This window comes from Phalacrocorax carbo, chromosome 18, assembly GCF_963921805.1.
Source record: "Phalacrocorax carbo chromosome 18, bPhaCar2.1, whole genome shotgun sequence".
In the NCBI taxonomy this organism is placed as follows: domain Eukaryota; kingdom Metazoa; phylum Chordata; class Aves; order Suliformes; family Phalacrocoracidae; genus Phalacrocorax; species Phalacrocorax carbo.
Window position 1 is genome coordinate 12,899,886 of NC_087530.1, and position 24,109 is coordinate 12,923,994.

General features: G+C 61.2%; 2 protein-coding genes across 8 annotated transcripts in view; both read left to right on the top strand.

Annotated features, from left to right (window-relative positions):
* Positions 1-19,934, top strand: part of ABCA2 (ATP binding cassette subfamily A member 2) — a 35,801-nt gene extending 15,867 nt beyond the window's left edge. For 3 of the 7 annotated variants that reach the window (XM_064469034.1, XM_064469039.1, XM_064469040.1), the window contains 37 exons: positions 103-199; positions 598-771; positions 855-957; positions 1,604-1,718; positions 2,049-2,239; positions 2,472-2,622; positions 2,922-3,126; positions 3,649-3,813; positions 4,106-4,313; positions 4,604-4,816; positions 5,130-5,326; positions 5,412-5,594; positions 6,016-6,200; positions 6,299-6,458; positions 6,676-6,966; positions 8,061-8,279; positions 8,454-8,556; positions 8,969-9,297; positions 9,847-10,060; positions 10,237-10,342; positions 10,691-10,802; positions 11,238-11,298; positions 11,551-11,725; positions 11,811-11,926; positions 12,177-12,324; positions 12,562-12,685; positions 13,531-13,663; positions 13,854-13,971; positions 14,116-14,294; positions 14,612-14,753; positions 15,070-15,204; positions 15,442-15,545; positions 15,811-15,903; positions 16,190-16,292; positions 16,452-16,589; positions 16,848-17,054; positions 17,276-19,934. In XM_064469034.1, coding sequence (XP_064325104.1) covers positions 103-199; positions 598-771; positions 855-957; positions 1,604-1,718; positions 2,049-2,239; positions 2,472-2,622; positions 2,922-3,126; positions 3,649-3,813; positions 4,106-4,313; positions 4,604-4,816; positions 5,130-5,326; positions 5,412-5,594; positions 6,016-6,200; positions 6,299-6,458; positions 6,676-6,966; positions 8,061-8,279; positions 8,454-8,556; positions 8,969-9,297; positions 9,847-10,060; positions 10,237-10,342; positions 10,691-10,802; positions 11,238-11,298; positions 11,551-11,725; positions 11,811-11,926; positions 12,177-12,324; positions 12,562-12,685; positions 13,531-13,663; positions 13,854-13,971; positions 14,116-14,294; positions 14,612-14,753; positions 15,070-15,204; positions 15,442-15,545; positions 15,811-15,903; positions 16,190-16,292; positions 16,452-16,589; positions 16,848-17,054; positions 17,276-17,311 — 5,733 coding nt within the window. In that variant the 3' untranslated portion in view covers positions 17,312-19,934. The remainder of the gene's footprint in view (positions 1-102; positions 200-597; positions 772-854; positions 958-1,603; positions 1,719-2,048; positions 2,240-2,471; positions 2,623-2,921; positions 3,127-3,648; positions 3,814-4,105; positions 4,314-4,603; positions 4,817-5,129; positions 5,327-5,411; positions 5,595-6,015; positions 6,201-6,298; positions 6,459-6,675; positions 6,967-8,060; positions 8,280-8,453; positions 8,557-8,968; positions 9,298-9,846; positions 10,061-10,236; positions 10,343-10,690; positions 10,803-11,237; positions 11,299-11,550; positions 11,726-11,810; positions 11,927-12,176; positions 12,325-12,561; positions 12,686-13,530; positions 13,664-13,853; positions 13,972-14,115; positions 14,295-14,611; positions 14,754-15,069; positions 15,205-15,441; positions 15,546-15,810; positions 15,904-16,189; positions 16,293-16,451; positions 16,590-16,847; positions 17,055-17,275) is intronic. The other 4 variants (XM_064469038.1, XM_064469036.1, XM_064469035.1 and 1 more) reach the window with 4 other exon arrangements.
* A 177-nt stretch (positions 19,935-20,111) lies between these two features.
* Positions 20,112-23,792, top strand: CLIC3 (chloride intracellular channel 3). Its single transcript, XM_064469082.1, is given in 8 exon segments — positions 20,112-20,161; positions 20,295-20,334; positions 20,336-20,399; positions 21,178-21,307; positions 21,685-21,810; positions 21,938-22,044; positions 22,368-22,543; positions 22,929-23,792. Coding segments are annotated over 8 exon segments (855 nt in total). The 3' UTR covers positions 23,091-23,792.
* Positions 23,793-24,109: the final 317 nt, after the last annotated feature.

A 24,109-nucleotide genomic window follows, 5' to 3' on the forward strand; every position in this document is an offset into this window, starting at 1 on the left:
CTCGCGGGGTGGCTGTGGGTGTCACATGCTGCACTGTGTGTAGGGCCCACGTGCTAGACTCACTGGGGAAGTGAGGTCTCACCGACCTTCCCCTCCCACTAGGTCAGTGTGGACATCTTCAAAGGCTTCCCAGATGAGGAGAGCATCGTCAACTACACGCTTAACCAGGCCTACCAGGACAATGTCACAGTCTTTGCCAGTATGTCCCTGGGAGTCAGCCCCTTCACAGGGATCCCTGAAGCCATGTCCTTCTCCAGCTGTGCCCTGGGCTGGGATCGCTGGCTTTGGGATGTGGATCCCTTATTGCATGCTTTGGGTGTATGAGTGGACCGAGCATCTCACAGTACCCATCCTTTGCCCCTGGCCGAGCTCTGCCACACCGCTGTCCTGGCTTTCCAACTGCTGCCGCCTGCTGTCCACGTGCCCTTGCATCCCGTGCCAGGGCCATGCTCACGCTCCTCATCCATGGCAGCCCTTGTGGTGCCCTTGGCTGGGACATGCTGAACACCTCCATGTCCCTGCCTGTCACTGTGGGCCAGCTGGTGTGGCCATCTCCTGTGGTGCCAGCAGGCTCCCTGCCTCTCCCACTGCCCGCAGGCGTCATCTTCCAGACCAACAGAGATGGCTCACTGCCCCCCCATGTCATGTACAAGATCCGGCAGAACTCCAGCTTCACAGAGAAGACCAACGAGATCCGACGGGCGTACTGGCGGCCCGGCCCCAACACTGGCGGCCGCTTCTACTTCCTCTACGGCTTTGTCTGGATCCAGGGTGAGTGCCAGCTCCCTGCTACAGCTGCCCACATCCCTGGCCCCTGCCCACACTGCCCGCTCAGCTTTGTCTCTCCTCCTCAGACATGATGGAGCGCGCCCTCATTAACACGTTTGTTGGCCATGACGTGGTGGAGCCTGGCAACTATGTGCAGATGTTCCCGTACCCGTGTTATACCAGGGACGAGTGAGTAAAACCCAGGTGGACAGAGTGGGCAGGGGAAGGACCTTTCCTCTTCCCCTTTCCAGGCCAGGACACTTGAGCTAAGAGGAGGATAAGTTTGGGAGTCTGAGAGAGGTTGGTGACTTTGGGAGTGGTGAGCAACCAGTTAAGCCCTGTTCCTTGGACCACCAGGCTAGGCAAGCAGGGGAAGGATTTTGTGCCCAGTTCGCAGCTGAAGTGAGGAGCTCATAGCTGTGGGGGTGTCTTGGAGGCTGAAAGACTTGGGGAGAACAAGAGGAGTGTGGTAAATGGATGGCACGTTGGTCTGTTGGTGGTTATTGAACACAGTGGACTGGAGAAAGTACCTGCAGAAGTCCCAGAGCCACTAGCCCTCCAGGACAGGAGGGTGGATAGAGCCCTGGCCATACCAGGGTAGGCAGGGCACCAGGCCAAGCCCACAGCTGCTGCCTCCCTGCCTGCCAGGACACTATGTTGTCCTATGGGCTCATTGGAGAAGCTGTTTCAGGGCACTAAGGAGCTGCTGGACCAGAGGGCTGGTTGTCCGCAGCCAGTGGGAGAGTGCCTCCACTGCCCTGTGCCCCAGGGTCTGCCTGGGTCTCTGCAATGGTGCCACCATCCAGCTCTCCCCTTTCTTCCTCTACCCCACCAGCTTCCTCTTCGTCATTGAGCACATGATGCCCCTGTGCATGGTGATCTCCTGGGTCTACTCAGTGGCCATGATGATCCAGCACATTGTGACGGAGAAGGAGCATCGCCTGAAAGAGGTGGGGATGGTGGGAGAAATCCTTGGGAAGGAGCTGGCATCTCTGACTTCTGCGCTGCGTCCCTGGGCACCTTACCTGTGTCTCTGGGGTGTGTGAGCTGGGGCGGACGCAGATCCTGCATCTTTGGGCTGAGATGGTCCATCCGAGGTGCCCAGTGCCAGAGGGAGCTGAGCCTGTTGGCACCCTGGCACAGGGTGCTGTGGCCTGCCTGCTCACAGCAGTCCCTGGGGACCCTTTGGTGCTGCCTGTTGCCCTCCCAGTCCCAGCGAGTGAGGCAGCAGGGATCCGCAAGGTAGGGGACAACCCTGCTGAGCAGTTTTGGCCTCACAGGTGATGAAGATGATGGGCTTGAACAACGCAGTGCATTGGGTGGCTTGGTTCATCACTGGCTTTGTCCAGCTCTCCATCTCAGTCACGGCACTCACCGCCATCCTGAAGTATGGCAAGGTCCTCATGCACAGTGATGTCCTCATCATCTGGCTCTTTCTCGCCATCTATGCAGTGGCCACCATCATGTTCTGGTGAGCTGCCAGGTCCAATCTGTGGGGTGAGGGGGCATGGGCAGTGCCAGGGTCCTTGTGCCATGGGCCGAGGGTGCTGGGAGCACTGTGGACAAGGGCCAGTGAAGGTGCACAAGTTCCCCCAGCCAGCTGATTTGAGGGGCCGTTTTATCACCTCAGCAACACCAATATCAGACAGTGTGGCGAAAGCCCTGGTCGGGTAGGACCTGAGGTGACACTGTCTTCCCTGCAGCTTCCTGGTGTCAGTGCTCTACTCCAAGGCCAAGTTGGCCTCTGCCTGCGGTGGCATCATCTATTTCCTCAGCTATGTGCCCTACATGTATGTGGCCATCCGGGAGGAGGTGGCACATGACAAGATCACAGCCTTTGAGAAGTGCATCGCGGTGAGTTGGCTGTGGCTGCTGGGGAGGTGCTTGGCCTCAGGTTTGCCCAGGGCACCCCATGTCCAGTACCCAGGTCACCAAGCTGTCACCAAGCCCTGGGCAAACCTCTGCCTGTATGAACCACCTACCTGTGGGGCTTTGGAGGCATCTCCAGGAAGTTTGGTGCCTCCCAGGGCAGGGAGCATCTCCACAGGGCTGGGTGGGGAACAACTGCGTAGGAATTCGTCCCAGCCTGTTCCTCTGGAGCTGGCCTGTGGTTTCTGCTGATGTTTCCTTCCCTTCTCTCTGCCTCTCCACAGTCCCTCATGTCCACCACAGCCTTCGGGCTGGGCTCCAAGTACTTTGCGCTGTACGAGGTGGCCGGTGTGGGCATCCAGTGGCACACCTTCAGCCAGTCGCCTGTGGAAGGAGACGACTTCAACCTCTTGCTGTCCATGATGATGCTGATCGTGGATGCTGTGGTGTACGGGGTACTCACGTGGTACATTGAGGCCGTGCACCCGGGTACGTGTGGGAGACGGGGCATGAGGGCACCTCTGATCTTATGGGAGCCTCCTCACTGGGGAAGCTGCTTCAGGGTCCCCTGTGTGTGTCCAGCTGGGGACACCTGCCTACATGCCCCGACCCACTGGTGACACCAGCAGGTTCCTTGGAGATGTTTAGTCCTGTGTTCAGTGGCCAACTGTAGCAAAGCAAGGTGTTGAAGGCTGGAGCGCTGTTGCCCCTTATCACCTGCTTGGGAAGGAGTCTCACCTCTTCCTTTGCTTTCCTAGTAAAACTGAAGTGTGAGCCAGACCCAATCCAAAGCCCAAAGGACTTCCTTGCACAGTCCAGCCGCGTTGCCCTGAGCCCAGTTGGCCAGGGCGCTTGCAGCCACCACCCTGCAGTGATGTCCCTAAGCTGGGGAAACCTCCAAGCTCATGCCTGTGCCCATACCAGTGCCACGCTCTGTGCTGGCACTCGGCCAGCTTCTGCACAGACATGGGTGCAGGGTTGGCCCTGACTTCACAGGGGTTGTGCTTGCAGGCATGTTCGGCTTGCCGCGGCCCTGGTACTTTCCCTTCCAGAAGTCTTACTGGCTGGGCAACGGGCGAGTGGAGACCTGGGAGTGGACCTGGCCCTGGTCCCGCACCACCCGCCTCAGCATCATGGAGGAAGATCAGGCCTGCGCAATGGAGAGCCGGAGGCTGGGTGAGGGCAAACAGGGGCCTGTTGGGGGCCCAGGGGTGGCCCTGGCTCTGCTGTAGGGTCCTGCTGTGGCCAGGGACCCCTGTGTGTCCCCTGTGCCCTTGTTGGGGCACGTTTCTAGGCCGGGCACTGCCGCCTGTCTGGGAGCTGCTGCCTGTGGTGCAGGAGGGGGGAAGTTGGCAAGAAGCAGAGAGGAGGGGGCCGTGAGCCAGCACAGCCACTATGGGATGATGGTGGGGGAGGTTCATTCCCTGGCTAGCCCCACTCCAAGCCTGGCCTCCCTGCCGCCCCCCAGCTTCTCACCATCCTGCTCTTGTGGCAGAAGAGACACGGGGCATCGAGGAGGAGCCAACCCACCTACCCCTGGTCGTCTGCATTGACAAGCTCACCAAGGTCTACAAGACGGACAAGAAGTTGGCATTAAACAAGCTGAGCCTCAACCTCTATGAAAACCAGGTGGTGTCCTTCCTGGGGCACAATGGTGCGGGCAAAACCACCACCATGTGAGTTCCCGTTGGGGTGCACAAGGGTCATATCCTGGCCAGCTGCAGTGAGTGGGGAAGGTACTACGCGAGGTACTGGCAGGGTACTGTGGCAGCTGGTGCCATGCCCAGAGGGTGGAAGTGTGGATTTGTGGTTGGCGTGAGACGGGGACAAGCAGTGGGCGCATGGCCCAGCACTGGCATTGCTCTGCCTGGGGCCTAGGAGATGCTCCTGGAGGTGGTTATTGGCATTGGGACCGGATGGAGGAATATGAGGTCTCTCACATTGCTACCTTTCTCCATCCATCCAGGTCCATCCTCACCGGCTTGTTCCCTCCAACCTCGGGCTCTGCTACCATCTATGGCCACGATATCCGGACGGAGATGGATGAGATACGGAAGAACCTAGGCATGTGTCCGCAGCACAATGTGCTCTTCGACAGGCTGACAGTGGAGGAGCACCTCTGGTTCTACTCCCAGCTCAAGAGCATGGCAGAGGAGGAAATCCGCAAGGAGATGGACAAGTAGGCTCCCCCAGCTCCTTTTGCTCCATCCATGCCTTTTGCATGAGTGGGTCCCCTTCCTGCTGTGCTGTGGTGCATGATCTGGGAGCAGAGATGTCCTCCAGAGCAGCTCCACCAAGTGTTTTCCAAAACTTGGGGTATCAGTCTGTGGAAGCCAGCAGAAGATGCCTCTGTAGCCTGGCTGTAGCTGGGCTGTCCCAGGGACAGAGAGCCATAGGTACCACATGGGGGAGAGGCGTCACATGCTCCCTGCAGGCACCAGGCACCAGTACCAGGCCGCCCAGCATCCCTCACGCTTCTCCCTTTTCCCCAGGATGATCGAGGACCTGGAGCTCTCCAACAAACGCCACTCCCTCGTGCAGACCCTCTCAGGGGGCATGAAGAGGAAGCTGTCGGTGGCCATTGCGTTCGTGGGCGGGTCACGGGCGGTGATCTTGGATGAGCCCACAGCTGGTGTGGACCCGTACGCACGCAGGGCCATCTGGGACCTGATCCTCAAGTACAAGCCAGGTGGGTAGAGGTGGGCAGCGCCCAGTATTGCTCCTCTGGCTGCAGTGGCCCTGGCCTCCCTGATGAGGCTCTGTGCCACTGTCAGGGAGGACCATCCTGCTCTCCACACATCACATGGATGAGGCTGACCTACTGGGTGACCGTATCGCTATCATCTCCCACGGCAAGCTCAAGTGCTGCGGCTCTCCACTTTTCCTTAAGAGTACCTATGGTGATGGCTACAAGCTGACAGTGGTGAAGAAGCAATCAGACACCAGGAACAGCACAGGTCTGGGGGGGGCAGCGGGACCCTGTGTTTAGAGTAGATGGGACAAGCCCAGGAAAGGAACGAGAGGTCAACACCCAAGTGCTCCCACCCCAAGTCTCCTTAGGCCACAAGGAGGGCAGAGGGTGTACAAAGTGGCATTGCCCAGCCTTGATTTCTTGCATCTGGGTCCCAGGTTAGACCTGGTGTCATTTGTCTCCAGGCACTAGTACTGTCTGGCCCATGGGCTGCCCACCGAGATGTTCAGCATGGGCCACAGCGCAGAGCACCGTCCCCAGGCCAGGCAGGGCAGCTGGGAAGCCTCTAGTGCCCTGCGAGGGAGGCTGGAGGAGCCCCCATGGTGCTGGGGTGTAGGGTGGATGTGGTGGGTCCTGGTGGGGGTCCAGGTGAGAAGAGACTGACCATTGCTGTCCCTCTGCCACAGAGCCAGGCCAGCTGCACAGCCCCCCAGCCCACTCCTCCATTAGCCCCTGCTCTGAGCCTCGTGTCTCCCAGTTCATCAAGAAATATGTGGCCTCCTGCCTCCTCATCTCTAACACCAACACTGAGCTCTCCTACATCCTGCCCAGCGAGGCTGTCAAGAAGGGCTGCTTCGAGAGGCTCTTCCAGGTAACTGCAGGAGCTAGCAGGGTGGGCAGGCAGGCATTTGTGGGGGGCTGTGGCACTGCAGGCAGCTCCTGCCCTCACACAGTGCTCTACCTCCACAGCACTTGGAGCAGAGCCTGGAAGAGCTGGACCTCACCAGTTTCGGGCTGATGGACACCACGCTGGAGGAGGTCTTCCTGAAGGTGTCTGAGGAGGACCAGTCCCTGGAGAACAGTGACGTGGGTACGGGCAGCAGCGGGGCACATGGTGCTGCTGGGACTGGTGAGGAGCTTGTGGCTTTGCGTGGGCTTAGTGGCTCCTCTCTCCTGGCACATGGCTGCAGGAGTCTCCTTTCCCAAGGGAAGGAGTGGTTGCCAGCAGAGCCCATCCCAGGCAAGGGCAGCCGGCCCTCTGGGTTTGCAGAGCAGACCTGTCACTGCTCTGTGCCATGCCGCAGTGAAGGGTGGCATGGCTGGTGGCAACCCCCTTCTCCTTCCAGACGTGAAGGAGTCCAAGAAGGATGCCCTGCAGCCACCTGCTCCTGAGCTGGGCCTAAAGCCTGAGGCCAATGGGGAGCCCCTGGCTGAAGCAGCTGTGCCGGAGAAGCCTGAGGTGGAGCTCAGCAACCTGGTGACCTGCTCCAAGTTGGCGCAGTCGCAGGCGTCCCTGCGCTCGGCCTCCTCGGTGGGCTCCGTGCGGGGCGACGAAGGTGGGGCTTATTCGGAATTCTTTGGGGATTACGTGCCCCTGTTCGATAATCGGCAGGACCCCGATAACATCAGTCTGCAAGGTTCGTGCCCCCAGTGCCTGGCCAGCGGCAGGGGCCGGTGGAGGTGCTCAGCTGGGATGTGGAGGGTGGCCGGGGCAGTGGTGATGCCCATCCCTGCACCTGGGCAGGACAGAGCTGACCCTGGCCAGGGCAGGTAGATGTGCTGGGGATGGGGGATATGCCTGCTGGGGCAAGACCCTGTCGGGGGGTCTGATGATGCATCCAACAATGCAGTGCCCAGAGAACTGCAGCCTGGGTGGGAGGGTTGGGAACAGGTGCTTCTACCAGTTTGCACCCCCAAACTGGTAGCGTGTGCAACGGGGAGTCCCATGCTGAGACATAGAACCAGCAGGCACAGCTGGTGTTAGCTCTGCCCTTTGCCTCCGTCGGATCCAGCAAGTACCATCCTGCAGACTTGCCCCACTAATGTGCTTGCTCCTCGTGCTGTTGCCTGGTCGGGTTTTCTCCTCTTGGCCCTTGGGCATTGAGTCATCTTCCAGCTGGTGGTTTTGCTCTCTGTACCCTGACGTGGGCTCAGGGCTCTCCCTGCCCAGATGCTGGGATTGCTGGAGGATGGAGGATGCAGGCAGGCACCCTGAGGCTACTGCTTTATTCACAAATCCTTTTCTGAGTTATCCCAGCAGCTCTTGTTCAGGGATGCGCCACCCTGCCTTCCTGGCTGGGGCTGCTCTGAGTATTGTGATCTGGGTTGTGAGAGGCAGACCTGAAACAGTGCTGCGGCAGAGCTCCCTGAGCCCCAGCCGTGCACCCACTGCCTCGCTGGGTCCCCCCACCCACGTCCCGTCCCCCATTCCCGACTGTGCTGACCCCTTGCGAGCTGCGTGAGCCGATGGGAAAATGGAGGGGTTCTGCCAAAAAGCAGCAATTTACATTGTTTTTTTAAAAACTATTCTCTAAATTTCCCATCTTGGGCCAAGAGGAACCTGACAGCCAGCTGCCTTGCTTCATGCTACGGTGCTGCTGTGGCTCAGTGGCCAACAGGGTTGGGTGCTGCCCTGCCCCTCGGGGTGGCTGTGCCCCGCTCAGCTCCCTGGAGGCCAAGGCAGGTGGGGGAGTGGCCATGCTGGGGGGCTGACATCCTTCTCATCTCCCAGAGCAAGAGGCAGAGGTGGAGGCGGAGGACAGCGATAAGGCTGGGCAGGGGAGCTTCAAGCTGGAGGGATCGTGGCTGAAGCTGCGCCAGTTCCACGGGCTGATCGTCAAACGCTTCCACTGCGCCAAGCGCAACACCAAGGCCCTCTTCTCGCAGATCCTCCTGCCTGCCTTCTTCGTCTGCGTGGCCATGACAGTGGCGCTGTCCGTGCCCGAAATAGGTGCCTGCAAGCCACCTGCCTGAACGCTGGGGGTACTGGTGTCCCCTTCTGCCTGCCCCAGTGTGGCTGGTGGGGACGCTGGCTGGGGCAGGGGTGAGGACAAGGCTTGTGGGTGCTCGGCCTGTGCACAGTGGTACTGCGGGTGCGAGGGGGTTCCTGTCCTTGTCCCTGCAGGTGACCTGCCACCCCTCATCCTCTCACCATCGCAGTACCACAACTACACCCAGCCCAAGGGCAACTTCATTCCTTATGCCAACGAGGAGCGGCGTGAGTACCGGTGAGAGCTGCAGCTCGCTGGTAACCAGTGTCCCATGCCCCATCCTCATCCCCATCCCTGTCTCCATCCCTGGGACTGAGATGGGGGCAGCAGGGAGGGCAGCCTGAAGCGGGGCTGGCGCTGGGTCTGGCTCAGGCTTGAAGCAGAGCCTGGCTGGTGCCGTGTCTGCCCTTGCAGAAAGCAGCCTCCATCGTCCCCAGGGTGTCTCTGGGAGAGGTGCTAGCCCTGACAGTGGCTGCGACTGGCAGCTTGGCTCATGCCAGGCCTGGGCTGTGTGTGCCACTGTGGTGCCCATGCCCACTTAGTCATGATATGTTCCAAGGCCTCAGGGAGGCCCCAGCAGAAGGTTGGCCAAGGTGGTGAGACCCATGTCTGCTGCTCATTGTACCTCCTCACCTGCTCCTCTCTGCAGCATCAGGCTTTCTCCCGATGCCAGCCCCCAGCAGCTGGTGAACACTTTCCACCTGCCTTCTGGTGTGGGGGCCACCTGCGTGCTCAAGACAGCCTTCAACAACACACTGGACCAGCCCATGCAGACCCTCAACCTCAACAGCAACGAATCCAAGATGCTGGCAGCCAAGTACTTTGACGCCATGTGCATTGACTCCTTCACCCAGGGCCTGCCGCTCTCCAACTTTGTGCCGCCACCTCCATCCCCGGCCCCCTCTGACTACCCTGTCTCGGTGGATGAGGACCTGCTCCGTGCCTGGAACTCCACAACCTTCTCTGCTGCCATAAAAGGTATCACCTGTGCTTGGTGTCCAAGTCTATCCGAGCCTGGGATTTATCCCCAACTGGGAGATGATCTGTCTTGCCCTTAGAAGGAGCTCCAGGGACCCCTGGAAGCACCTGTCAGTTTGGCCTGGCCCCAGCAAAGCATCACATCACTGGGTTGAACTTCTGGCTGGTGCTGGCCCTGGAGCACTGCTCCCCATTCAGCCCTGGCAGTGCCAGTGGAGCTCCCTGTGATGGTGACACCGAGAGCCTTGTGGCCAGCCTTGTGTCACCCTTGCTGGCCTGCCGCCCCAGCCATTGCCTTCTCAAGCCACACTTCATGGCCCCTCTCTGAATTCTTTCTGCCCCCACAAAGTTTTCTCCCACGTCCATCTCTTGGTCCTTCTTGGTGACCAGGACACAAAAGCCCTCTCGCAGACCAGCCTCTGGCCATGGGGCAGAGTGTTCCCTCCTGGCCTGGCCAGGACCCCTTGGCTCAGCCTCTCACCTTCACATTGTCCCAGGCAGCTGGGGCAGGCAGGAGCCTGGCTGTGATCTGCCCTTTCTGCCCCTCAGAGACTGTGACCTCAGCCCCTGCCCTGCCCCACATCATCCACGAGCCCATCAAGTGCACATGCTCCATGCAGGGGACTGGCTTCTCCTGCCCCAGTGGTGTGGGGGGCCACCCCCCACAGATGAAGGTGGTGACGGGGGACATCCTGGCAGACATCACAGGGCGCAACGTCTCTGAATATCTGCTCTACACCTCGGACCGCTTCCGGCTGCACAGGCAAGAGGGAAGGCTGGGAGGGTCTGTCTTGTGCTCTGGAGCAGGGGAGGGGGGCTGGGGACTTGGGAACACCTGCCCGGGGCAGTGATAGGAGCCAGGAGTATGCTTGAGCATGGCTGTGCTCCTGGAGGTGGAGGACAGCAGTCTCAGCTTCTTGGCCATGTCTTGTCCCACAGGTACGGGGCACTCACCTTCGGCAACGTTCAGAAATCCATCCCGGCCTCCTTCGGGGCCCGGGCTCCTGCCACAGTGCGCAAGATTGCTGTCCGGAGAACGGCCCAGGTGGGACCACGCTGCGCCCCGCAGGAGCTGGGTGGGCAGTGGCAGCCGTGGCATGGGCGGGGAGAAGGGGGCAGGCGGCGCTGCCTGCATGGCAGGGACCCCTCACCCACTGCTCTGCAGCGGTGCTCTCCACCAAGGAACCTGGTGGGGCTCTTGCCCCATGGGGTTCTTTGCAGTTCCCACACCAGCAGGTCTGGCCCAGCATGGTCAGCAGTGGCCTGCTCTCCCCGCAGCTGTGAGCACAGGAAGCCTGCCCTGTGGCCATCCCATCCCATCCCTCCTTTCCAGTACATCTGCTGTGGGCCTAGCTCTCTTGCCACCTCCCACCAGTCTTCTCTGCTCCTCCAGGTCTTCTACAACAACAAGGGCTACCACAGCATGCCCACCTACCTCAATGCTCTCAACAACGCCATCCTGCGAGCCAATTTGCCCAAGAGCAAAGGCAACCCTGCTGCCTACGGTAAGGACCTGGAGGTGTTTAAGAGCCGAAGCATGTCATGAACAGCTTTAGGGCATAGTCCAACCAGGCTCTAAAGTGCAGTGTTGCCCCTTGGACCAAGCAGGCTAGTGTCCAGTTGGGGCAGGGTTGTCACAGACCTTGGCTGTGAGATCTGAGCTAGGCAGATCTCTCTGAGGTCTGGCTGGGGCAGAATGTCCCAAAGTGCTGCCTGAAGGCACCTGGGCTTGCAACATGGCCACGGATGCTTTCTGCCAGCTGGTGAGGGAGGGCTTGGCTTCAAGGTGCTCAGTTGCTTCAGACAGCTCAGCTCCTGCCAAGCTGCAGGGAGGAAACCTGTGCTCCCACTCACAACCAGGACCGGGCAGGCTTGGAGGAAGATTTTCTGTCCTGAGCCAGCTTTCATGCTCCCATGTTTCTTCTTGGGCCTTCCTACAGGCATCACTGTCACCAACCACCCCATGAACAAGACGAGCGCCAGCCTGTCCCTGGATTACCTGTAGGTCCAGGGATTGGGTTTGAGGGAGGGTGGCTGTCCTGTGGAAGGGAGGGAGCTCCTCACTGTGGTTTGCAAGGGACTGACGAGGCTTCTGCCCTGCTGGCTGCGTGGGGTGGGGACTGGTTGGCTGTGACATGGGTGCCCCTCTGCCATGCCCTGTGCACAGTGACTGTCCCATGCCAGGATGGGTGGCCCTTCCCTGGGCAGCTGAGGGTGACGGGGTCCCTGCTCTCCTCCTTGCTCCCATTGCAGCCTGCAAGGCACGGATGTGGTGATTGCCATCTTCATCATTGTGGCCATGTCCTTCGTGCCAGCCAGCTTTGTGGTGTTCCTGGTGGCTGAAAAGGCCACCAAGGCCAAACACCTGCAGTTTGTGAGTGGCTGTGACCCTGTCATCTACTGGTTGGCTAACTACGTGTGGGACATGGTGAGCAGGGCACACGGCCCCACCAGCCGAACCCCCAGGGCTGGGTAGACGGGTGGGTAGTCACAGAAGTTTCTGTCTTCTCCAGCTGAACTACCTGGTGCCAGCCACATGCTGCATCATCATCCTGTTCGTATTTGACCTCCCAGCATACACCTCTCCCACCAACTTCCCCGCTGTCCTCTCCCTCTTCCTGCTCTACGGGTACGTTGCTCAGAGGGGCAGTCAGGATGCACTGGTGCATCCCACCAATGCCCTGTCTGCACTGTGGCTACACGGGCAGGATCTGGCCTCAGGGCTGCCCATCTGGCTGATGTTCTGTGTCTCCTCTCACTGGTGGGAGACGGGTGGGAGGACAGGGCTGGGGGATGGGCGATCCCAACGCCCGACAGTTGACACTGCCCGGTCTCTCTCCTGCCATGCTGATGGGCACTCCTGCTGCTTGCCCTCCCAGCTGGTCCATCACTCCCATCATGTACCCTGCCTCCTTCTGGTTCGAGGTGCCCAGCTCCGCCTATGTCTTCCTCATTGTCATCAACCTCTTCATCGGCATCACAGCCACCGTTGCCACGTTCCTGCTGCAGCTCTTTGAGCATGACAAGGTATGGGATTCACAGCTCTGCCTGGAGCCACCAGGAAGGGAGAAGCTGCCATTGGGTTGTGGGACAGCTCAGGCTGAGATGGACCTCAGGAGGTCTCTGCTCTGAACTCCTGCTCCCAGCAGGGTCAGCTATGAGGCCTGACCGGGCTGTATCTTGGTGGGGATCCTGATCCTACCATGTGCTCCTGATCCTCAGGTATGTTTCTGATGGTCGTGTCCTCTCTGCCCATCCCCACAGGATCTGAAGGTGGTGAACAGCTACCTGAAGAGCTGCTTCCTTGTATTCCCTAACTACAACCTGGGCCATGGCTTGATGGAGATGGCCTACAATGAGTACATCAATGAATACTATGCCAAGATCGGTATGGCCTCGCGTTCTCTCCCTCCCTTGCCTCAGGGCATGGGGGCTGGGGGGAACCACAGTGCTGGCACATCCCCTCTGCCTGCCCTGTGGGGCTTCCTGAGGTCCAGAGCAACCTGGATGAAAAAGCCAGGGGAAGTGAACTAGACTGGGGCACAGGAAGAGACATGGTTGAGGGTCAGCCATGCTGTGGTGCTGGTGATGCTGAAAATGATTCCTTGTGCCATCCTGAATAGCAGCCCTGCAGGGAGAGGAGGTTGTGAACCCTGGCAGAGTTGTGCATTTCTGCTGATGTTGTACACCGCCTGTGGTGGGGCCATAGTGGAGCTGTGGTGGGCCATGGAGGGCCATGACTGTGCTGCGATATGAGGGATCGGGTCTGCAAGGGCTCTTTCCTTCCAGACGTGGTCTCTTGCTTGCAGGACTGCACAGCCCAGCCAAAATGACCCTTTTGCTACTTGCAGCTTCAGCTTGGCCTCAAAAAGCTCTTGCTGCTCTCTGCTTCTCAAGCAGCTTCTGTCTATAACCCAGATGGCGCTGGCATCATGAGGGGCAATTTTGAGGCAGGCTCTGGCAAAATCATCCAATACCCACTCTCAGCTGTGTTGATTCATCCTGCTGAGGCTGAAGAGTTGCAAGATGATTTCAACAGCACACGTGCTATGAATGGAGAGCCTTGTTGTGACCAGCTCTGGTGCTAGTAGCACCAACCAGCCCAGGCAGCTGTGGTGGAGGAGGGGACATGGGAGCAGGACAGTGTCATTGTCACAGGCCAGCTCAAGACATATGACCAGGTTGTCCCCACGGGTAGGTCCCCACCCACTCTCTCCTCTCCTTCCCACTCAGGGCAGTTCGATAAAATGAAATCACCCTTCGAATGGGATATCGTGACACGGGGACTTGTAGCAATGACAATTGAAGGCTTCATCGGCTTCTTCATCACCATCATGTGTCAGTACAACTTCTTCCGGAAGCCCCAGTGAGTGTGGCTGGGGAGCAGGGGGCAGGCTAGGGGGGACTGGCCACAGGGAAAAGCTTTGCCATCGGGACCCCTTAGCTCAAGGCTTCCCCTCCAGTGGGTGGGGGATGGGGAGCTGCCCACCCCTGGCAGGGATGTGGGCAGGCTTCCATGCCTGCAACCCCATCCAGCCCCGGGTGCCCTCCCACAGGCGGCTGCCTGTCTCCACCAAACCCATCGAGGACGACATTGATGTGGCCAATGAGCGGTACCGTGTCCTGCGCGGCGACGCCGACAATGACATGCTCAAGATTGAAAACCTCACCAAGGTGCAGCAGCGGGGCGCCGGTGGTGGGGGATGTGCCAGGGCTGCAAGGAGACACCTTGGAGCCGTGCCATCTGAGGGGTGTGGGTTGGGGCTGCGGGTCCAGTTGCCTCCCAGCAGGCTGAGCCCCCATCCCCTGCCCCACCAGGTGTACAAGTCCCGCAAGATAGGGCGCATCCTGGCCGTGGACCGGCTGTGTGTGGGTGTGCGGCCCGGGGAGTGCTTCGGGCTGCTGGGCGTCAATGGCGCGGGCAAGACGACCACCTTCAAGATGCTGACAGGGGATGAGAGCACCACAGGTGGAGAGGCCTTCGTTAATGGGCACAGGTCAGTGGGGCATGGGCTGGGTGGGAGGTGGGGACTGTTTCCTGTCCTAGGGATGGGATGGGGCCTGCTTGGGCATCTCCCAGGAGGAAGCAGTGTGAGTCTGCCTGTGTGGCTCCATGGGACTCTGCAGCCCTGTGTCCTGGGCTGCCTGTCATCTGTGGGGTGGCAAGCAGCACCAGCTCTCAGCCAAGGCTGCCCATTGTGGGTTACCTGGTAGAAGATGCTCCAGTATAAAGGCGTGTGAAAGGGGGGTGAGCAATGGGATGATCCCAGAAAGCAATTCCTTCTCCCCATGGCCCCTCCATCCTCTCCCCCAGCATCCTGAAGGAGCTCCTGCAGGTCCAGCAGAGCTTGGGCTACTGCCCCCAGTTCGATGCGCTCTTCGATGAGCTGACGGCCCAGGAGCACCTAGAGCTCTACACCCGCCTGCGTGGCATCCCCTGGAAGGACGAGGAGCGGGTAGGGCTCTGGGCAGGCTGGCGCTGTGCCTCAGGAATGACATATCACTGGACACCAGCAGGACTTAGCCGGTGCTGCTGTCCTCACGGCATTGCTGCTCCAGTGGTATGCCCATGTGGGGTGCTGGGACTGGGCACATGCGCTCACAGGCCCCTACTGATGCTCATGACTCTGCTGGGGGTGCTGTGGGGCTCCCCTGACTGGCACGTTGCTTGTGATCCCCTTGGAAGCGGGCCCGTGCTGTGGAGCCCAACTGCTTGCCCACTGCCAGCCCCATGGCCTTGGCAGGGTGATGGCAGCCCCCTACACCTTGCAGGTGGTCAAGTGGGCACTGAAGAAGCTGGAGCTGACCAAGTACGCTGACAAGCCTGCCAGCACCTACAGCGGAGGCAACAAGAGGAAGCTGTCCACAGCCATCGCACTGATCGGATACCCAGCCTTCATCTTCCTGGTGTGCCCCAGGGTCCAGCACCTTGCCCACGGGGTCCTCCTCCCACCCTCCCTGTGTCACTGGGGCTGACACCGGGCTAGGGTGGAGAGATGACCCTGGGTGGGAGCTGCCTACCCCTGGCTCTGTCACAAGTGTCTTGGAGTGTGGGATGGTGTCTTGAGCTGGGCTCAGGACAGGAGGAGGGTGATGGGGTCCCCCCAGGGCCTGGTGTGTCTGAGGGTGCTCTCTGTCCTGCAGGATGAGCCCACCACAGGGATGGACCCCAAGGCACGGCGATTCTTATGGAACCTCATCCTGGATGTCATCAAAACGGGTCGCTCCGTGGTGCTCACATCTCACAGGTCTTGGGCGGGGAGGGGGGTGTTTCTGGCTGCACCCACGATGCCTCTGGACACCTGGGGCATTGTGTGGGTGGGAGGCTCTTTGGTCCCCGGGGGATGGCATTCGGTAGGAGCCCAGGACACCTGTTGCCTTCTCCCATCCCTGGTGGTGGGGCCACAGCACCCAGGTGATGGCTTGGGGAGCTTGGCTCCCCGCCTGCCCCAGCTGCGGCCCGGGGCACTGGCCCCCAGCGCCACCCTGCTGAAGCCTGCCCTGTCTCCCCAGCATGGAGGAGTGCGAGGCGCTCTGCACTCGCTTGGCCATTATGGTGAATGGGCGGCTCAAGTGTCTTGGGAGCATCCAGCACCTGAAGAACCGGTAAGAGACTGGTGGGGGTCTAGCACCCCAAGTGTGCTGCAGCGTGGGATGGGGCTGGGCCCCCAGGGCAGGGCGACAGCATGGCATGTGCGGAAAGATGTCGGCCCTTTCTGTGGGTGCTGCTTTGGAGGATGGGCAGGGGATGGGCTCACTCAACTCTCCTGGCACCATCCTAGTGGGTGCAGTGGCTGATGGAGAGCATCGTCCCCTTCCGTGGGGTCAGTCCTTCCCCAGAGGGGTGCAGGTGGGGTGACAGATCTTCATGGGGTCCCTCATCCCCACGCAGGTTTGGAGATGGCTACATGATCACGGTGCGCACCAAGTCCAGCCTCAACGTCAAAGAGGTGGTGAGGTTCTTCAACCGCAACTTCCCTGAGGCCATCCTCAAGGTGAGCTCCCTGCAGTGGTGATGGCACCTCCTGCCAGCCTCCACCTCGGGGTTCAAGCAGCCTTCATCCACCAAGGGACATCGCTGTAGAACCCTCCATGGGGTGACAGGAGGGAGTCTGGGAGTGAGGGCTCAGGTGTCACATCCCTGTCCCCTGCAGGAGCGTCACCATACCAAGGCCCAGTACCAGCTGAAGTCGGACCAGATCTCACTGGCACAGGTGTTCAGCAAGATGGAGCAGGTGGTGGATGTGCTGGGCATCGAAGACTACTCTGTCAGCCAGACAACGCTGGACAATGTGAGACCAGGGACAGCGCGGGTGGCTGGATGCTTGTCCTGAGAGAGGGTGGCTGTGCCCGGGGCGGGGGTGGCTGTGCCAGCGTGCCTGGCAGAAACCATCTTTGGGATAGGAGCTGGTGGGGTGCATGGTGGTGGCCACAGCCTGGTGGGATGTGCTGGAGCCCGTCTCCAGCAGCATGGATGGCAGGCGAGGGGCAGCCAGGGGGTGGAGGTGCTTGCGGGGTTCCCTCACAGCCTCCTGCCCCTTCCTCCCCAGGTGTTTGTGAATTTTGCCAAGAAGCAAAGTGACAACCTGGAGCAGCAGGAGACGAGCCCCAGCTGTGCCCTGCAGTCACCCCTGGAGCGTGTGCTGAGCCTGCTGCGCCCCCGGGCTGCCCCCACAGAGCTGCGGGCCCTCGTTGTGGAGGAGCAGGAGGACCTGGAGACAGACGACGAAGGCCTAATCAGCTTTGAGGAGGAGAGGGTGAGAGGTTGTCCCCAGATCTGGGTGTCCCTGCTCCCAGCTGTGTCCCGACCAGGGAGCACTGGAGCTGGGTGCTGCTGCACCGGGTCTCGTCCAGGGAAGGGAACGCAGTGGGGCCAGGGATGGACTAGAGGGGGTTCTCTGGGAGGGGTGACTGCTCCCCCCTCAAGCAGCCCCTGCCCAGCCCAGCCCCTCAGCCCTGCCCATCTCTCTGCCTGCAGGCTCAGCTGTCGTTCAACACAGACACACTGTGCTGAGACCCCAGGGACAGCCATGTCCCCTGGTTGTGAAGCCACTGAACCCTTTTAGCCTCTTTCCACCCTTCGCCCCACTGAGCGGAGCTGCTGCAGCTGGAGGTGCGTGCCAGAGAGGACATGGTGGGTATGGTGCTGGCCTGTATGGACCTCGCAAGTCACCTTCAGCTCCAGGGCAGTGTCACTGTGGTGCCAGGGGCCATCATCCTCGGCCGGCTCACCTGGCCAGCGTGTACCAATGGACAGACTGCGAAGAGGATGCAGAGTGGCTCCAGTTGCCAAGCCCTGCACGCTGTGTGGCGGGGATGAGGCCTGTGAGCTGTGCCTTCGGTTGGATGCCCATGTTGCACCCACCCTGGGGACGCCCAGCTGTGGGGATGCCCCCCTGCCCCAGCACTGGCACCACCTCAGGCCTGGTCCAGGCAGAACCAGAGGAAGGACAGCTGCTTTCGCCTTGTTTCCATCACCCCTGGCTTGCCGCTTGCCCATGGCACTGTAGGGGCCTTGGCGTCCAGCACTGCAAAGGCAGGAGATCTGGTGCTTCACTCACGGTTGGTTTCCGTCACTGACGGGATGTCACCGGTGGGCCTTCAGCCTGCCCAGGACAGGGGCCTCAGCCTGGCAGGTGCATCCTGCCCACCCACACTGCTGCCAGCCACGGGGTCTGGCCGCCCTGGCCCTGCCCGGCCTCGCCATGCGTGCACTAGGCACTCGGCACTGTCCCCGGGGCCGGGCAGCAGCACCCCTGCAGATGGGCACGAGGTGGGGCAGAGGGGTATTTCACAGGGTATTTCACATGCTGGCACCAGCTGTTTCTCCCCTCTGCCCCCAACCACGTCCCTCCCAGAGTCCCTCACGCCGCCTCCTGCCTGCCCTCACCACCCGCTTCCACCACCACGGGGCATCGCTGTGGCTGTGCCACCTTTCCGCTGTGACCCCCTCCTTTTCCCCCTTGGCCTGGCACTCATTGCTCAATGTCCAGACCTGTAGAGGAGCCACCTGCACTCACGGGTTTCTTATTGTTGGGCCACTGGTGATACTGGGAGAGGAGCTGCTGCAACCCAGGCTGTCTTTTGAAGCTGGGAGCGTGGTGGCCTTGAGCTAGGAGAACAAAAGAGCTCGCCTGGGCACTGGCAAAACCTGGCAGTGGTGCCAGGGGGTGGAGGGGCTGGCAGTGTCACCAGGGCCTGCAATGTCACCTGGGGCTGGCAGTGGGCATGCCCTCGGCCAGCAGTGCCCCTCCTTTCTGCAGAGGGTCCTGCTGCCTTGTCACCTACAGGGGCCGTACCCAGCACCCGCAGCCTAGCAGCATCCCCCAGCCCATGGCTCTCCAGCAACTCGCAGCTGTGCCCAGAGGTGGGGTGACGGCAGGGCCTATGACACTGATCCCGACCACTCACCCCCTGGGTGTCCCAGGCCTTTGCAGCACCCTGGGGTAGCCATGCACAGTTCCCCTCTTCTTCCCAGGGAGCACACGGGGCCAGGTGGCCCATGTGTGCCGCACTGCCCTTTCTGCCTCAAGGGCAACAGGGTCAGCTGGAGGCCCCGAGCTGGCTCCTGCCCACTGGGAAGCAGGCAGAACCAGGTACCCCAGCTCGCTGCTGTGGGGCAGAGCACCACGTGGACAGGCGCATGGGACCAGCCCTGGCCCCACTCAAGGGCACAGGAGCAGGGGCGGAGCCAGGTGGCAGCTCACACTCTGCTGTCCCTGTGTCCTCGGTCCTGCCAGTCCTGTATGCCACCTGCTATAGATTGTGATACAATATACAGTATTTTCAATAGGGGAAACACTCGGGGGGTGGGTGGGTGGGGAGATAAGCTCTATTTTCAGATTTTTTCAGACCATATTTTTTTTTAACGGCATACTGGAAACTGGCTGGTCCTGGGGTGGGGTGGATGGCACAGGTAGGCAGCCCCGACCTGGGGTGACCCCTGCTGCCTTGCTGGGCGTGCTCTGCCTTCCTGGGTGGGCGCTGGGGGGCAAGCCAGCTCAGGGTTAGCCCTTGGTCACCTTTGGGTCCCCAGCTGTGACCTCAGTGGGGGGACCCTCGGGGCCTCCCAAGGTGTCCATAGTGCCGTACTCTGGCCAGGGCTTTGTCCTCACCTGGCACCCACTCTGCTGCTCAGGGCTCTGGGAGGGCACCGGCACCGTGGGGACAGAGTCCCCGCCTGCACCCTCTGCAGCGCTGTCCCCACCTGCTGCTGTGCCACCATCCCCATGCCCTGTGGCTTTTGACGGTCAATGGCGATGCTTTTGTGCCCCCAGTACGGTGTGCCCAGCACAGCCTGGATGGCTGCAGTGGCCTCCCCACCCTGAGCTCAGGGCTGCCTGCTGGGGGCACCCCGAGGGTGGCAGTGGGGTGGGAGTACGAGGGCATTGCCCCAGGGCAGGGGTGGCTGCTGCCTTAACACTATTTGCTTTGTTGAGTTTGGCCCCGCTTCCTGCCTCAATTCCCTCTGCATGTCCTTGGCCAACAGCCACAGGCACAGCACCGGTGTCACGCATGGCCCCAGGCATGGGGCACCCGGAGGGGTGGGGACACCTTGGAGGAGCCTGTACATTGCAAGCAAAAAAAAACAATGAAATGTGAAAACAATGATTGTTTTAAATAAAAAATAATAACGAGCCAGCGATGCTGTGTGGTTGCTGGTGGGCAGGAATGCCAGGGATCAGTGCCTGGGGAGGGACTGGGACCTGGGATAGGGGTGCAGGAGCCTGCCGTGGGCAAATGAAGCTGGGCACAACACAGCTGCATCCAGTGCGTGGCATCTTCCAGGGCAGGTGGTGGGGCTGGCTAGGGGCATGAAGCCCGGCAGGGCGCCCAGGCAGGAGCTGCTGATACTGGCAATCCTGTGAGCCGCCCTGGCCAGACCCAGGCTGGGAGCAGCGGCCAGGGCCTCACAGCAGGGCGTCCCTGGCTGCACCGTGGGGCCAGGTGTGGGTGGGAGCAGGTGCACCTCAGAGGGGAACGTGGGCTGGGAGGAGCCATAGCTCCAGCACAGGCACCTGCAGCACAGCCACCGCTCAGCCAGCAGCCACCACCCAGCATGGCCGAGAAACCCCAAATACAGCTCTTTTTGTGGAGGGGAGGTCATGGGGGCCTGGGGTGCACCAGGCCAGTGGGCTCCTCTGGCAGCCACCCCTGCCACTGCTGGGCTGGGGTGGCCCAGCTGCTCCTGCCCACCGCAGGGCCCAGATGTGGCGACCTGGGCAGGCACTGGGCGGTTCAGGGCTCTTCTCCATGGCACAGCAAGCTGCTGCCTGCCCCACAGGCATGGGGGAGGCTGTGGGCACTCAACATGGAGGGGTTTGGTCTGGGGTGCTCTACCCAAACCAGGGTCCCCTGCCCCGCAGCCTGGCCAGCAGAGCATCTGACTGACTGCCTGCACCTGCCGGGCCCTTCCCAGCCACCACCTGGCCGGGGCAGTTTGTCCAGCTGCACAGGGCAGGACAGGGCCTGCCTGAGAGTGACAGGGCCACCAGCATTGCCATCACCTTCCTCCGGTACAGTCCCTGCCACAGCTGCCCCTGGTGCCACCGTGGTTGCTGCCCCCAAGCCCCAGTCCATGTGGCCCTGTGGAGCTGGGGTAGCCTGGTGCCCCCGGGGAGCCAAGGCTAGCTCCCGCCGTGCCCCACAGGCTGCTCTGGGGTGGGGCACAGAGGCCCCAGGAGCCGGTGAGGGCCAGTGCCCTGCCCAGCATAGCAGGTGCCACAGGATGCCAGTGCTGCTCACCTGCCTGCGGCCAGCCCAGACATGGCTGGGGTGGGGTGGCACTTGCCCTGCCACCCTCACCCTACACCCACTGGGGCCACCCAGCCAGCGCTGCCCCTGCTGCAGCAGCTGTGCCAGGGGGAAGCAGCAGCTGAGCTCTCCCTCTCTGCCCACAGGCAAGCGAGGATGAGGAGAGTGTGGGCCACTGCCCCTTCTGCCAGCGGCTATTCACGGTGCTGCTGCTCAAAGGGGTGCCCTTCACCCTCACCACCGTGGATGTGAAGCGGTGAGTTGTGCCCCCCCACTCACCATGGGGCCACAAGGGTTGCCAGCCACGGGGTCAGGGCCACAGGTGGTATGGGACAACCTTGCCCTGACACCCTGAGGGGGGAGTGGTAGGTCCCCAAAACTTTGGGAAGGGGCATGAAGGGTGGGCACTGTGGGACACATGCAGCCTGTTGTACCCCTGCAGCTGCCCACTACTGCCTGAGGGAGGTCAGCGGGCAGAGCTGCCATGGGCACACACTGAGGCAGGAGCAGCTTTGGGGCACCACCTTGTCCCTTTGCCCAGGACACGTGTGTGTGTATACACAGACACACAGACAGTGCCCTGCAGAGCCCTGGGCACTGCTGGGCATCAGCATCTGTCCCCATCTCTCACAGGGCACTGGATGTGCTGAAGGACTTCGCACCAGGTGCCCAGCTGACTATTTTGCTGTACAACGGCAAGCCCAAGACCAACACCGTCATCATTGAAGACTTCCTGGAGGACAAGCTGGGCCCTCCCATGTCAGTGGGCAGTGCTGCCCCAAGAGGGGGCAAGGGGCCAAAGAGGGGCAGGACAGGCAGGGGGGCAGGCAGCACATGAGCCTGCTGGCCCCTGCCTCCTTCCTCAGCTGCGCCCATATCCCTGCAGGTTTCCCAGCCTGGTCCCATGGTACAGAGAGTCAAGCCTGGCTGGGAATGACATTTTCCACAAGTTCTCCACTTTTATCATGAACCCAGTGCCTGCCCAGGATGAGGGTGAGGAGCTGAGTGGGGGGACACCCAATGCAACCTCTCAGGTGCCACCACCTCGACACCTGGTCAAGTCACCCAGAGCTGCTCCCCAGGCCACAGCTGGGTCTCTCCAGGCACTGCCCCTCCCCACACAGTTCAGTGCAGCCATGCCAGGGGTCTCCTGGGAGAGCAGGGGCAGGTGCCAGCCTGGGCAACGCAGGAAAAGCACAGACAGGCACTGCCTGGGCACAGGGATGGGCTGGCAGGAGGCCTCAGCAGAGCTGCGGGGCCCCATGCCTGCAGCAGGGCTGTGGCCTGAGCCAGCAGCACTGCTGCTCTCCTCACAGCCCTGCAGCGGAGCCTTCTGCGGGCCCTGCTGAAGCTGGATGAGTACCTGAGTGCCCCAATGGAGTACCAGCTGGCCCACAACCCCCACCTCCGGGCCTCCCGGCGCCGATTCCTCGACGGGGACCAGCTCACATTAGCTGACTGCAACCTGCTGCCCAAGCTCAACATCGTTCAGGTGAGCCCAGGCATCCCTAGTGCCCTGCCCTCCCCCTTGCCCTGGCTTCTCGAGGCTGCTGGCCCCACACCCTCACCTCCCACTCAGTGCCTATGGCAACCTCCTGCTCCTTTGCCAACCCCTATATCACCCCAGTGCCCCCCTGGAGTCCCCCTCCCCATGACCCCTGCCCAGCACAATGCCTTCCCACAGACCTCACTCCCCTCCGCATTCCCTGCTGGGTGCCACCCCTTGTCTCATGCAGGTCCAGGGATGTCCCCTGGCACCTTGCCACCCTTCCTGGCTGGCTCCTGGCTGCGAATACCAACCCACGGCTGCAGGGCCCTCCTTGGCACACCAGTAGCAGACAGGGCTGGGCAAGGGCTCACCCCATTTCTGCCTGCAGGTTGTGTGCCAGCATTACTGCCACTTTGGGATCCCCAAGGACCTGCGGGGTGTGTGGCACTACCTCAACAGCACCAGTGAAACCAAGGCGTTCAAATACACCTGCCCCAACAACGAGGAGGTCATACAAGCCTATCACTCTGTCATCCGGTCACTGCAGTGAGCTGGGCACACACCCAGGTGAGCGTGGGGCCAGGGTTGGGCAGCAGCCAGCACCCACCCTGGGCCTGCCGGGACCACCACTGTCCTGCCTGCACACACCTGGGAGGGCAGAGCATGAGCTGTGCCCTGGCATGCAAATTCCCCCAGCTGGCACCCCTGCCTGTGGCACCAGCAGCAATCTGCATCGCACTGCGCCCACAAATGCATTCTTGCCTCTTGTGCCACACACTCTCTGCCTGGCCAGGACCCCCCCCACCTGTCCTGTGGCCCCTCAAGCATCAGAATAGGTGAAAGGGGGCCACAGCCATGGGCCCTATCTGTACCAAAGCTCGGCAATGCTGAGGGCAAGGGCCGGAGCTGGGGATGAAAAGCTACCCAGAGCACAGGGCTGCAGGGCACAGAGGGCAGCACACTACCGCAGGCATCCTTGCAGCCTCCTTTGGAGGCACACACCACCTGCCAGGTGAGCAACCCAAGGCAGGGCTGTGCCAGGGCAGCAGGCACCACAAACACCCCCGAGAAGTGGCAGTGGGCAAGGGGAACCAGCACAGCCACAGCACAGCCCTGGGGACAGAGCTGGGGGCATGCTGCAGGTGGTGGGTGTGGCCCAGCCCCCATCACCCTGGGTGTCCCCCCAGAAACTGCTGTTAGGAAGCTCTCAGGAGCAGATGTGGGAGAGGAATGGGGGTGAAGCAGGGCAACTCCAAGCCATGTATCAGAGCTCTCAGAAATCAATAAAGGCTTTGCAAGCAACTGTGAGTTTGGAGTGACCAGCCCCAGCACCTCTCCTCCGTTGCAGGACTCTGCGCCAGCCTCCCAGCCCTCCCCCAGTGCCTAGCAAGGGCTGGGCCCATTCTCCCAGCTCTCCAGGGGCCTGGGGAGGCTCTGACCACTCACCCACCAGTCCACTGGCACAAAGCTAGCAGGAAAGTGAACTCCTCTGAGTCCCTGACCCGCCAAGTTCAGATTAAATTGGCCACAGGGTACCTGAGCAAGGGAAAGGCAGAACTGACCGACACA